Source organism: Macaca fascicularis, chromosome 8 (assembly GCF_037993035.2).
Source record: "Macaca fascicularis isolate 582-1 chromosome 8, T2T-MFA8v1.1".
In the NCBI taxonomy this organism is placed as follows: Eukaryota; Metazoa; Chordata; class Mammalia; order Primates; family Cercopithecidae; genus Macaca; species Macaca fascicularis.
In genome coordinates, this window is record NC_088382.1 from 81,211,434 (window position 1) to 81,225,490 (window position 14,057).

At 39.3% G+C, this 14,057-nt stretch overlaps 1 protein-coding gene across 22 annotated transcripts in view; it reads right to left on the bottom strand.

Moving 5' to 3' along the window:
* The window catches only part of EYA1 (EYA transcriptional coactivator and phosphatase 1), a 336,777-nt gene that overhangs the window by 130,819 nt on the left and 191,901 nt on the right, over positions 1–14,057 (bottom strand). For all 22 annotated transcript variants that reach the window (XR_012416932.1, XM_015454952.4, XM_015454950.4 and 19 more), the window contains one exon: positions 7,635–7,712. Coding sequence is in view for 17 of the 22 variants with exons in the window: in XM_015454952.4 (XP_015310438.1) it covers positions 7,635–7,712 (78 nt within the window). In the remaining 5 variants the exon portion in view is untranslated. The remainder of the gene's footprint in view (positions 1–7,634; positions 7,713–14,057) is intronic.

Genomic DNA, 14,057 nt, shown 5'->3' on the forward strand with positions numbered 1-14,057 from the left:
CACTTCTCATCTATCACTCTGTTCCAGTCACCAACGTTGTGGCAAATAGAAGATGTACCTCCTCGTTCTTCTGCTGCAGGGGATGAAGCTGAACAAGGGCCTAGCTGTTAAGCCCTGCAATGCATCTATGCCATGCAGGGCAGGGGTGAGGGGACACTTTCAAAGGGCTTAACCCAACCAGTGACAATGCACCAGGAATACTAAGGTAGGCCTGCCTGTTCCTGGGAGACCTGGGGCTCCTCTGATGGCCTTGCTGAAATGTTCTTAGACTGCACTCCCAACTAACTTAACCTTCCTTCCTTCCCTCTCTTCTTTTCCTTAACAAAATCCTGGTACAGTTAATCCTGCCTTGGTGGCTCTTCTAGGAAGACATGAACTAACACAGTCATCTTTCTTCTGAGCGAGGAAAACGTTGGTCTCCCTCCTTCCACGTGCCCTCACCTCACCCTTCTCCCCATAAAGCACCTTCCATGCATCAAACAGTGACCTCTTAAAAACATAAATTAAGTCATGCCACAAACCTCCCTGACCCTCAACTCCAAGCCCTCCATTATCCTCCTATCACATTTCAGTGAACCCAAACTTATTCCTGTCCTTCACCAAGATCTCTGCTCAGATGCCCTCTCCTCTAAAAGGGACTCCCATCCATTCCTTTACTAAATTCTTTGATCAGCTTTTGTTTTCTTCTTAGTACTTTTAGTTGCCTGTTTATGTACACCAGCACTTAACACTTAACCATGTATTATCTGTCTCTCCCAAAGAATAAAAGCTCCATGAGGGCAGAGACCCTGTGTACCATTTCACTGCTATATTCCCACTGCCTAGAACATTGCTTGGCATATAGCAGGTGCTCAATAAATAATTGTTGAATGAATGAATCAGACCTTTTATGAACAATTAAATAAAGAAACCATATTTGTTACACAATATTTTTTCTCCTACAGAAGAATTCCTGCTTCTATTTTCAATTTTCAAATATCACCAGACATCAACTAGCATTTTACTTAACAACTTAACAAATGTAGGCTTTGTAGAAATGGCAGAGGCAGCAAAGATATTAAAAACACTTTATTTGCAATCCCTCTTGTTCTTAAAATTGAAATCATTAAAATATTGTTTTTCATTGATAAAGAGTAAATGGGCATCACTTTACAATATTTTGAAACCATGATAAACAATGCTGCAATTTTCAGTTCAGCCACACGCCTTGGAAAACCAGCCTCCCCTTTCTTTCACTCTCCCCACACCAAGATCCCTGAGGGCTTCCCTGGAAGAGTGAGTCACTATGTCCTCAAGGCTTGCAGGTGCTAGGGCTCCTTGAAAGAGAGGTGGAGATAGCAATCACCAACATCAGTGTGGCTCCATTTCTTCTTTATCCTCACCATCTATTTTGTTACGACACGAATAATAGTTAGGGTGGGAATTTTTAACTTTTTTTTTTTTTTTCGAGACAGAGTCTCACCCTGTTGCCCAGGCTGGAGTGCAATGGCGCATCTCGGCTCACTGCAACCTCCACCTCCTGGGTTCAAGCGATTCTCCTGCCTCAGCCTCCCGAGTAGCTGGGATTACAGGTGCCCGCCACCACGCCCAGCTAATTTTTTGTATTTTTAGTAGAGACAGGGTTTCATCGTGTTAGCTAGGATGGTCTTGACCTCCTGACCCCGTGATCCACCCGCCTCGGCCTCCCAAAGTACTGGGATTACAGGCGTGAGCCACTGTGCCCGGCCAGGTTCATGTGAATTTTTAAGCCATTGTGGAGAAGAAAGTAGGAGTGGTGGCCACAGAGGTAAAGAACAGCTTGGAGTTAAAGACTTAGAAACTTCTTTATTTTACAAACCCTAAGCCCTGTTCATAGCCATTCCAGTATGTTGATTTTTGTCTCTTTTATCATTTATAAAAGAGAGAGAAAAGAAAATGTAAAAATAAGAGAATATCGATTCCAGGGTGCTCTGTGCTTCCTATGCCTTCACCCAACCCCTTCAGCTCTCCTGATTCTTTCCTCTGCATTCAACACAGAGAATCAAACTATGGAAAACAAGATCCTTTACAGCTTCAGCCTCTCCACCACCTACCTCTCCACCTTCAGCTAAGCCCTTCTCTAAGGCCCTTGCTTCTCCTGTGTATCTTTTGCAAGTTGAGGCTGCTTCTCAGATTCCAGATGTCACAAAGACCTGAAAACATATTTTCGTTGTTGTTTCTTCCAAACCATTGGCTTTCTACTCTCCCACAAAATCTTTCTTTCTCTGGGGTTGACGACAGATCTTCAACATTTCCATGAATGACCCGCATCCTGGACACTGCACATTTATCAAAAACTTTAGGATTTGGTGATGTCTCCCTATAAGCCCCAACATCACCCTGGGTTATATATCCACCGCTTTTCTCAGTCTGTCTAGGCCTCAACCCTGTCCTTCAGTCATCAAGCTCAAGACCACATCCTGGCCCCTTTTCCCCACTCCATGGTCTCAAGCCATAATCACATTGATCAATTCATTCATTTCCTTAGCAAACATTTACTGAGCATCTCCTCTATGCTCGATACCATGAAGGCCACCAGGACTGTAACTGAATAATACAAACAAAATCTCTGTTCTCATAGGGCTATAGTTTGGCAGGAAGACAGAAACCAAGAATTAATCCTAAAAGTAGTGATGAAGGCTGAGAAACTAACAACAGAGGCATGTGGTGAAGGCCTCATTGAGTTTAAGTAAGGAACATCATTTCTGTCTGGAATTTTCATTCCTTTGTTCTCATTTCATGTGTTATCCAACCTCATCAAGAGATGAAGAACACTTGACATCCCTATCTTTTCTCAAGGTATTAGCCCCTGCCTCTCCTTCTTTCTACATGTCTTGAATACATGAAAAATTATTTTAAACCATTCCTTTACTGATACTCTCAATTTTCTTAAGTTCATATTCTACCATGCTCTACCTAGCAAACCCTTGACCCTGGATCAAGCCCAGTGTCTTTTTATGTGGCCTGCTAAGCCCTTATAGAGAAAAATCACTCCATCATACAGGCCCATGTTCATTAGCTCCAGCCTTGTTGAACCTTCAGCTCTACTGTCCATCCCCTTCTCTTTCTAGGCAGCTTCAGACTTCCCCAGCATCTACTAAGTCAATTTCAGTCTTCTTCAACTCTTCAAGCTCATATGCCTATCACTACTCTCATTTTGAGTCACTTCAGAGGAAAAAGTAGAAGCCATCATTTGTTCATTCATGTTTTCTTTAATTCAAATACATGGCAAATATTAGGCAAATATGTGAGTGCCTAATATGTGGCAGGTACTGTTTTAGGTGTCAGGGATACAGAAGTGAACCAAACAAGACAGAATCCCCGCCAATACAAGCTTACGTTTTGGTGGGGTGAGAGTCCAACACTAAACATAATGCACAAGAGAATGACAGCATTTGCAAAAGGCTCATAATTATTGGCAGGAAAGAGTAGGGAGGAACCTGGCCTGGTAGAACAGAAGTAGAACAGGAGAGCTGCACTGAGTCGGGTGGTCACGGTGGGCCTCGATGAGAAGGCGAGATTTGAGCACTGACTTGAAGTCAGGGAGATAAAGGCAGGTATGCAGGGAAGGAACTGCCAGCGAAAAAGGCACTATGTGGGGAGCACGTCTACCACGTGGGAGGAAGAGCAGTAAGCAAGGAGGGCAGGCAACAAGGTCAGACAGTCTCTGAGGCAGACGATGACAGGGCTTGTGGGCTTTTTAAGGATTTGGTTTTTACCCATAGAGACGAATGGGAGCCCTTGAAGGGTCTGAACAGAATTGTATAGGAACTCCCTGAATGTGCTGCCACCTTGTCCACTTCCAATTCATCTGCACCACTTCATATTGCATCTTCCCCAATGTTTCAGTGGACAAGTTATTCTTTTTCTAGCCTGATCCACTTCTGTTTTGGATTTGTGCTATTGCTGTCCCATCAGGGGCTTCCCTCTATCAATTATCCCCCTACTCGCCCACACCTCTAATCTCTGCCTCTGTTGAGTTTGTGTCAGCAGTATGAAACCACCCTGACCTCCTAAATGCCATCCTTCTCTCTAATGAATTTCCTTTCCTTCCCTTATTTTTAGCACTATGTACTTGAAAGACATTTTTCTTTTCCTCATCTTCACTCCCCCACATTATTCATGAAATCATCCATTCATTCAATAAACTTTAGGAGCACATACTATCTGCGAAGGGCTATGCTGGAGACACAGAAGTTGGTCATGTGGTCCAACAGGGACAAAGATAAGTCAAGTTCACCCATCTACTGAAACTGCTACAGGCTAACCCATTGATGCTTGTAATTTTTTAATTTTAAATTTTGACACAATTTGAAACTTGCAGAAAAGTTTCAAGAACAGCACAAAACGTCCCAGATATCTTTCATCCAAATTCCCCAACATGTTATTAGTTTTATCCTTGATTTCTTCTGTGTGTCTGAAAATGCATACACATATATACCTCACATTCTGTTGGAGTTTTGTGTGTGATATCTTTTTACTTATAAATATTTCTGGCCGGGTACGGTGGCTCACACCTGTAATCCTAGCACTTTGGGAGGCCAAAGCGAGTGGATCACGAGGTCAAGAGATTGAGAGCATCCTGACCAACATGGTGAAACCCCGTCTCTACTAAAAATTCAAAAATTAGCTGGGCATGGTGGCATGCACCTGTAGTCCCAGCTACTTGGGAGGCTGAAGCAGGAGAATCACTTGAATCCAGGAGGCAGAGGTTGCAGTGAACCAAGATCGCACCACTGTACTCCAGCCTGGGCAACAGAGCAAGACTGTCTCAAAACAAAACAAAACAAACAAACAAACAAACAAAAAATATATATAGAGAGACACACACATATATATACACATATATTTTTTTTCTGTGTATTTCTTAAAAACAGAGTTCTTTTACCACAATACAGTTACCAAAATCAGAAAAAAACAGTGATAGTGATGCAATACTATTTTCCATAGATATTTTCAAAAAAATATATCTTTGTAGCACATGATTTTTAACTTGGACTTTAAAATTATTACTTTTTAAAAGTATAAATGTTTTATATATACATATATAATGTAAAAATTTTGAAACTAAGACAAAAGCAGAAGGAATAACATTCAAATTATATTCCACCATCCAGAGAGAACCACTGTCAATTTTTAGACCTATATACACAGGCCCACATGTGTACATACAGATGCCTTTTTAAGAAAGCAAAACTGTGATTATACTGAAAATATGACTTTCATAACTTGCTTTTTCTGTTAATATAGTTAACATTTTCTCAAGACATGTTTTACAAATAATTTTCAAGAGCTGTGTACAAATCCACATTGTTGACAGTGCTTCCTTAAAAATCTTACCTGTGTTTGCTTCCAGTTCAACACTCTTGCTTTTTGTTTGTTTTTGTTTTAAGACAAAGTCTCACTCTGCCACCCAGGCTGAAGTGCAATGGTGCAGTCATAGCTCACTGTAACCTTGAACTCCTGGGCTCAAGTGATCTTCCAGTCTCAGCCTCCTTAGTAGCTAGGACCACAGGCACATGCCACCATGCCCAGATAATTTTTAAAAAATTATTTTTTGTAGAGATAGGTCTCCTTATGTTGTCCAGGCTGGCCTCCAACTCCTGGGCTCAAATGATTCTCCTGCCTCTGCATCCCAAAGTGCTAGGATTACACGTGTGAACCCCCATGCCTGGCCAAAACTGTTGCTTTATTCCGAATTACCTATTTTCATTTGATCTTCTACCCACGTCATACATATTAGCTTTCCATGAGTTCTGTCTTCAACCTTGTTTACCCCACTAGCTTTAACTCCCTGTACACTTTCAAATTTCCCACGCCAAATCTCCCCTGAGCTCCAAACACTAATATACTTGGCATCTGTAGGTAGATGTTGCCTCATAGTCAACATGCCCAAAACTAAGTTTCCTGTCTTCTTTTGTCAACCATGCTCCTCTTGCATTTCCTGGCTCTTAACTTCTTTCTCTGCCTCACTTACCCCTATACCCATGGTCACTGACCACTATAAATTCTACTTCATAAATGAAATGCACCAAATCCATCACCTTCCCATACCCATTGCCAGTGCTTTATTTAAGGTCTTCAATATTTCTTGCTCAAATTAATACAAAAAAATCTCTAACTGATTTCTCCACTTCAGCTCACCTGCCCCCAATTCATCCTGCCATGGTGGTCATAATTCTGCTATGAATATGATCATGCAACCCCCTTCCTTTGATGCTTCCCATTGCACACAGGAGAAAACACAAATTCCATGAAGTTCACACAAGTCTCTTTAGACTCTAGCCCCTGCCTCCCTCTGCAACATGCCCTTGCTCTCACACTGTACATACACCAGGAACCCTGAACCATTAACAGTTCCCCAAAGATCCACACCCTCTGTGCTGCTGTCTCCTTTCATGGACTGTCCATTTGTCCAGCTTCTCCCTCCCAGTGCTTTTCTCCTACTCATTTCTCAAGACTGAGTACCTACTCCAAGACACCTTCCCTGATCACCCCACCCCAAGCTGGTCTCCACTAGGTCCCTTCCTGGGTGTTCTTTGGGCTCTCTGAGCTTCCCTCTGCATTATCAAACTGTACTGTGATGGTCTGTTCGTTTGCTCATCCCACTAAGCCCTGCACCAGGACCATTTTCATACACCTATGAAGTCAGCATGGCACCAACCATATAGCCGGGCAAAAGTCAAATTCTAATAAATGTTTTAGGAAAGACCAAATGGATATTGCACCCTTTGTTATTTTTTATTGCTTTTACCTGGTATCATTAGTATCAAAGTTGTGTGTTTGCATTTCATTTTGTATTTACAATTTCTTTTTGTTGTGGTATGTATTAAACAAATGATCCAGAGAGCTTGATTAAATCAATCACAACTTTATGAAATTATAGCATTTCCAATAGAGAGGTGCTAAAATTATAGCAGGCAATATAAAAAAAGTCAAAATTCTAAGAATTATCTCCTATATAAATAATTTTTAAATGAAATACTCCAAGCTGGGCTGGGTGACTTGGCAAATATATAATCACATTCTCACAACCACCTTATGATCACAGTCACTTTCTTGTCAGTCATTTCATTATGACACTTGTGAAACTTGGATATTTTGTTTATTGGAGGCAGGTTTTATTAATGTGAAGGATATTAAAAACTAACTGAAGAACTTAATGTTGCTTTACAGGGTCTATTTAATTTAGATCTATAGTTGATATGACAGTTACTTCACAAGATGGCTTAGCGAGTCTGCTTAGAAGTGTAAAACACCAAATTTTGCCTAACCAAATTTGAAGACCTGAAAAAATAATACATCTAAGAGAGAATGGGGGAGGAGTCACCAGCATAGTAAATATAATTAGAAGAAAGGAGAAGAACAAAACTCTTTTTACCCCATTTATTGAATACCAACATTTCAGCAACCACTCCTTCATAATGAATGAAACCAGAATTGATAATATGTGACTCTGAGCAAAGTTATTTTATATGTATATATACATAAGTACATATATACCCACACATATACACATATACATGCATACATATAGATACACAGGGACATTACATGAGTAAACTAGAAAAAATAATGCTTGGTGTTGATGTGAAAATCTGATATTCATTCCTTACCTGAACCTGAGAAATTGTCTAAAGACCCGTCTGCTGTCGTTGAAGCTGTTTCACTGCTGCTCATTGGCTCTGTTTTAACTACAAAAATAAACAACATACACCGATATTGAATTAATAGTTATTCATAAAGACACGGAAGAGAAGATATAACATTCAGAGTAATGACAAGAAAATCATTTCAAGAAACATTTTCCCTAACTGAACATAAATCATAAGCATAAATAGACTCCTTTTAAAAAACATTCATATATTAATTTATTTCCCCTTAGGAAACAACCTATTGTCACAAGTTACCCTTTAAAAGCAGCACTTTAAAAGTAATTAAATTCATCATTGCTTTACATATTTACTGAATTACTTATTGATAAATAAATTATCTCTCAAAATCTACATGATGTGATATAAAATCATTCCTGGGGTTGTGGAAAAATCCGTTATTTGGTCAGAGTCAAAAGGATAGAACAGAAAGATGTGGGGAAGTAGGAAGTGAGTGGGTGTCGACACCAGCAGGTCTTCCTGATGCTCAAGGGCAGGGTCCTCCCTACCACACACACACACCTTCTGGGTTCTCCAGCATGGCTAAAAAACCGAGGGCTCGATTTAATGCACCATCGTTACCACCCAGCCATATCTGCCAATTCATCGATATTTTATGTATGCTTCGTACCAAAAACATTCTGAATCTAAATGAAGCAGAAACAAAGTTTTCTATTTCAAAACAGTATCGATAGCAGTTTGTGAAATACATACACGATCTTTGGTCAAGTCCCTTTGTGCTGTGAGATAACTTTTAGATTTATGCTATAGATTCTCTAAAGCAATCCACTCCCCTGATATGGTGACAGTTTTATTGTGCCCCTATCAAACAGACAAGCCAACAACTTCAGCACATCTGCTTTTGTTCTCTCTAGTTTTACACTTTTTTTTTTTTTTTAATGAAGAAGTAGCATTGTTGTTTTCCATAGAAACTGCTGGTGAAGTGTCATCATCAGAATTTGCCTGTCCTGCTTTGTGGAAGGTATTCTTTTCTTAGTAACAGATTTTCAGAAAGAATGCAGTAATATTTTAAGGGATACCTAAAAATCATTTACATGCTTCCTAAAACAAAGGCTCCCACAAGAGAATATCTGGGGAGTCCTCTCTTATAAAGCAAATACATTTTGAAGTAGGAAAAGATGATGGAGAAAATGCAGCTTTTCCTTCTCTCAACATCACCAATCTGTTACAACCATCAGGGAAAAGACAAATTCACACAACCCCTGGATCTTCAGATATTCTCCTAATGCATAATGAGTAGTTTAAAAATAAGCATTATAAATAGATGCATCAGATAGTCACTTTTTAAAAAAATAATTATTCAGATGACTTCTAAACAAGCTTCAGAAAACAATAGTGAGACTAATGGAAATCACTCTGCTGGAGAGTTTTAATGTAGACCAAAAAATGGTGTAACTGAAGTTGTAACTGAAGTTTTCACTTTTCTGCCAGTTGTTTTGGGTTTAGAAGTCTTTGTTGATGCTAAAAAAATTCTGACATAAGCCTGTATTTCCCTTCTCTCTCCATGCCACCAGACAACCGAATGATTTTGCTTTTCATCACCATTAAACTGCCATCGTTTCGGGAAAGGCAGTATTCCATTGCTAGCGCACAGTTTCTAAGTTTCTTACTCAGCTGTCCACATCATACCTTACCTCCTTAAAAAACAAAAACAAACAAACAAAAAACCTCATATAATGCCCCATACACATAAAGCAATCGTTCTATTTCACTCTCTGCCAGACCGATCACCACTAAGATTCTGAACTCAGAATCAAATACAACATACTAAGCAAAAGATTAGAATTAGGTGCCATGGAAACAGGTCCTGTAAAGTGCCTACTATGTGTTAGTTATTTATAGACATTATATAATTCATCCTTTTAAACAACTCTACAAATAGGTCTCAGAATAGACAAACTCCCTAGGCAATATTGCCTTCTTGTTTCCCATGCACACATTAAAACCAAAGGGGTTAGGAAGTCACCCAAAGACCCACAGTAAGGGGCAGAAATAAAATTTAATTTGGGATGTTTTTGACTCCAAGGCCCTTGACTAAAGCTTGAAGAAACGGTAATAAGTGGGACTTTCCAATAGTACAAGCTACTCCACAACAAGCCTGCTGGGGCACAGTGCCACATCGGGTAGAGTGGAAAGCGAAGTCCCTCCCCTCCTACGGTCTTAGGGCTCCCAGCCTAGTGAAGTTGCTGGAAGTTCTCACATAGAAGTTTCATGCCCAGCTGTCAAGAAAAGATGTGAAGAAAAAAATTGTTCCACTCCGTGAGATGTCAATCAAGATTACTTCTAAGTCTTTGTCAAATCTAAGGTCTATGACTTAACAGATTCTGTAGATGCAACTACTTTGTGAAAGCTTGACTACACCAAAACCACTCCTATTTCGGTACCCCTAAAATCGACACCAGCTATTCTCCATACGATTAGCTTAATTGAATGTAGCCTTCACTCCCAAGAGGCACATTCAATTATACTTGAAATCCATTAAAACTAGGCAAAAAGATTAGAAAGGAAAGGAAGAGGATACTTTTCTTTTAGGCCCCAATAACACTGCTTTTCACCATTGTTCAAACATACCCATCTATACACTAAGGAATAAAGACTCCCTTTTCCCAATGAACCCAGTTTTTTAAAAAGGTTCACTGTTGAAGGAAGAGGATGTACATAAAATAACCACCAGGATATTCATGATTTTATCAGATACTGTAATTGAATACTTTGATCACCAGGGATCTGATGCTAAAGACTGGTGATTTATTGTAATGTAAAATAGTTTCTGAATGAAAGCCAAAGACACAAAAACTACTTCTGGCTTTATTGTAGCCAAACATATACCCACCAGAGAGTTAAAAAGACAAGAATAACCTCTGGCCACCAAAATGTTATCCATACCATTCCCACTAGCACTACCACATTTATAACTATGCTGTAGATGATGTGATAGAGCGTCTCTCCAGTGCTTTGAATTTAAAAACAGACACTGAGTTTTCTTGGTCTTAGAGGTTTAAGGTACTGTAACATCTGAGAACAACTATCCTATCTAAGCCACCCACCTAAAAAGGAAAAACTATGAATGATCTGTTCACCTCTAAATAACTGGGATTAGTTTCTCTCCACCATACTATTCATTATATGACTCCAGTCTATTAGAAAAATACTAACTTCTGTTTTCTTTTGCCACCACACGAGTCTCTTTTTCTACCATTCTAAGCTCCCGATCTTCCATCTGATCCTCAAAAATATATTCACCCTTTAAAAATATTCAAAAATTCCTTTTTATCCCTTAAATCTCCCTGTTCCTCCAACTCCTTCACTCAGCCATGCACTCTAGGCCTGAGCAATGCTGGGCAACTTGCTACGTCTAGATATGAAATGATCTTCCCTCCATAAATGCCTTTGAGTTTTGGTTTTGAAGTCAGAGAATCCAGTTACCTGCTATAAGACTTTCTAAAAGTGATTTACTCTCCTTGATCTTAATTATCTCCATATAAAATTATATCTATATTACAGGAATGAAATAATAATTCACAAAAATGTACATAAAGTACCTGGTATAAAGTAGGAGCTAAAACTATATTCAACATCACCATTAAAAGTAGCAGTAGCAATATTCTCTGTTGGGCTGAATGGCTTCGTCCTTTCTCCTGGGGAGTAATACCAGGAATAATACATAACAGTTAAAATCACCCGCTTTGGAACTATCAATTGAATTTCAATTTAGTTTTGCATCTAACAGCATGAATCTGGAAGTTAGTCAACTTCTGTATGCCTTGGCTTCCTCATCTGTAAGTGTGGGTGAATACTCAGGTGAGAATTAAAAAAGATAAATGCTTCTAAATTATTTCACACTGTGCTAGGCCCAGGGCCTATGCTTTTATAGTCATTCTACCACTATAGTGTCTCTTTATGACAAATCAAAGTTTTTCTTAAGATACAGATAACTGGGTCCAAATGTATCATGAACTTCACATTAAAGTTAAGCTTTCTCTTTAAAATAAAGAAGAATCCAAACTGAAGGGATGTGTCTAAATCAGCCATGAGACCACGCTTCAAGAGAGCCAAAATTAAATCAAAGTAACCTGCAAATAAGATGGCAGGACCAAATTGTGATTATATGAAGAAAACTTATGTTTTGATCATTAAAAGGCAGTGTATACTTTCTGAAGAAACAGGCTAACAGAATGGTTTACATGGCAATTGTGATCAATAATTCCAGAAGAAAATGTAGCCATCTTTTCTGGCATTCTTGAGGGGAGGCTGGCCCATAAAATGAGAAAACCATCTTCCTTCATCATAAATTTCAGTGTGGATCTATCTATCAGACCATTGGAGCTTGGTGACATTAGCTATCAAGATCATGCCACTAACCCATCATACCATGATTCCATGCTCATCCAGCAACTTCTGGTTATACTTTGAAGGTTCCAGTCATGCAGAAGACTTCTGCATCTGCAGAAGATGACAGACCACTCAGAAGAAACAAATATTCTGTCCATTTGATTAGTTATATTTTTCACCATAAATTATGTGGGCTGTTTTAATAAACCAAGTTCACCCACAAAGGACAGTACCGCCTGCTGGACTAAGGAGCCAGCCTGTGTGTTACAAATAATTCATGCCGCAATGTGCAGGGAAGGCAGCTGCCTGGGTGACCTGCAGGCCCTCCCCAGCAGCACCTAAGCTCATATCACAACTTTTCTCAAACTGTTAGAGTAAGCACAGCTTGTCTTTGCTTGGCACAAACTCAATCTTTCTTTTAGTTTTGTTTCCTACCATATTATGCAGGGACTTTAAAAACTCAGTTTACCATCCCTCTCCCACTCTTTATGATTCCTTCATCTCTTCTACTTCAAAAAGAGTTACCTTCATTCCATATTGGTTATTAAAATGTTCAGTTGCACCCATACCTGGAATTGCATTACCTCCATGAAATATCACCTTTCACCTCATTCATTCACTTACTTGCTATTACTCCTCATCAGAATATCCCATCTTTCCAAATCCCTATCTATTCTCCCACTCCTGCTTCACAGCCTCCCTTGCCTAGCCTGAAACCCAGAGCCAGTCATGTCTAGTTCCCATCCTAGGTTGATGTGTGGTCTCATTTCTCCTAGCATCTTTTTTGCCAATTTTTAATCTCAGGATGGGCAATCTCTCATTGTTCACTGTTCTGCTGCTGTTCCAGATGGATGAGTATGGCAGAACAGGTGCCAGCATGCTGGCAGTCCACTTAATTGTATTCTGTCTTTATTCTTTTGAGTCACCCTGTTGCTTGCCAGACCCCTTTTCCATCTCTTGACAACTGTCTGAAACAGTTTCCACTGAGTTTTTTCCACGTTCCTTAAGCTCCTGAGACATACCTCATCCCTCACAATCTTTAGCCCTTCCCCACCAACTATTTCCCTTCCACACCAACTATTTTCTAAAGAATGTTGATGCTGCATTAAATCCTTCATCTTCCTGCAACATTTCCCAGTTTTCTATGAAGAATTAATTTCAATGAAGGTTTCCTTTCCTTGAGCAGTGTTTAACCTGTTTTACCAATAAGACTTTCCCAACTGCCCAGTTCAAACTCTTCTTAATCCTAACTTTCCTCAATTGTATAGAATGAGCCTTATTCCTTGACACTTTTTAAAAAATCATTGTTCAATATAACATAGCAATAGCTCTCTACTCCCCACTGTATTTCTTTTTCTCTAGGTTTTCTTCCTTTGTCTACTCTGTGGTTCTATAATTTCACCTCCTTCTTGTCTGCATTTTCCCTCACAATCATTTCTGTCCTGGCCACACTCTATAATTTCCACCACTCTAATCTTTTACAAGCATCTTCTTTCTAATTTCACAGCCACTATCCTAATTACTTTCTGCCTCTTCTCTTATGAAAGTTAGCAAATTGGACTTTCAGCATCTATTCTCCCTGCTTTGGAAACAAATATTCATCTTTTCATAATTTAGATGTGCATAAGTCACTCCTGGCTCTGGGGTCTTCAGGTTCTCCACTTCTTTCTGAATTAAGTTCCCAATCTCTAATCATGTATTTAAGGCCCCCTATACTCTGGCACAGAACTTTTCTTATTTTCTTTGCTTTACTTTTCATTTCTTTCATACACTTTATATTTGCATAACAAAGAATAATTTGCAGGAATACAAGAGTACTGAAAAAATACAAAATCTCATCTAATTGTCCCAACTTTCCTGTGTGGCACTAATATCCCCACTTACAGATAAAGAACCACATATCCATACACTGGACATCATTTAAACCAACTGGCCTCCTAAGATGTTTAATGCTTCCTCAAATCTACAGCTTTGTAGTACCTTTCCCTCTGACACTGAATATTCTATGAATTTTACATATGACTCAATCCCACA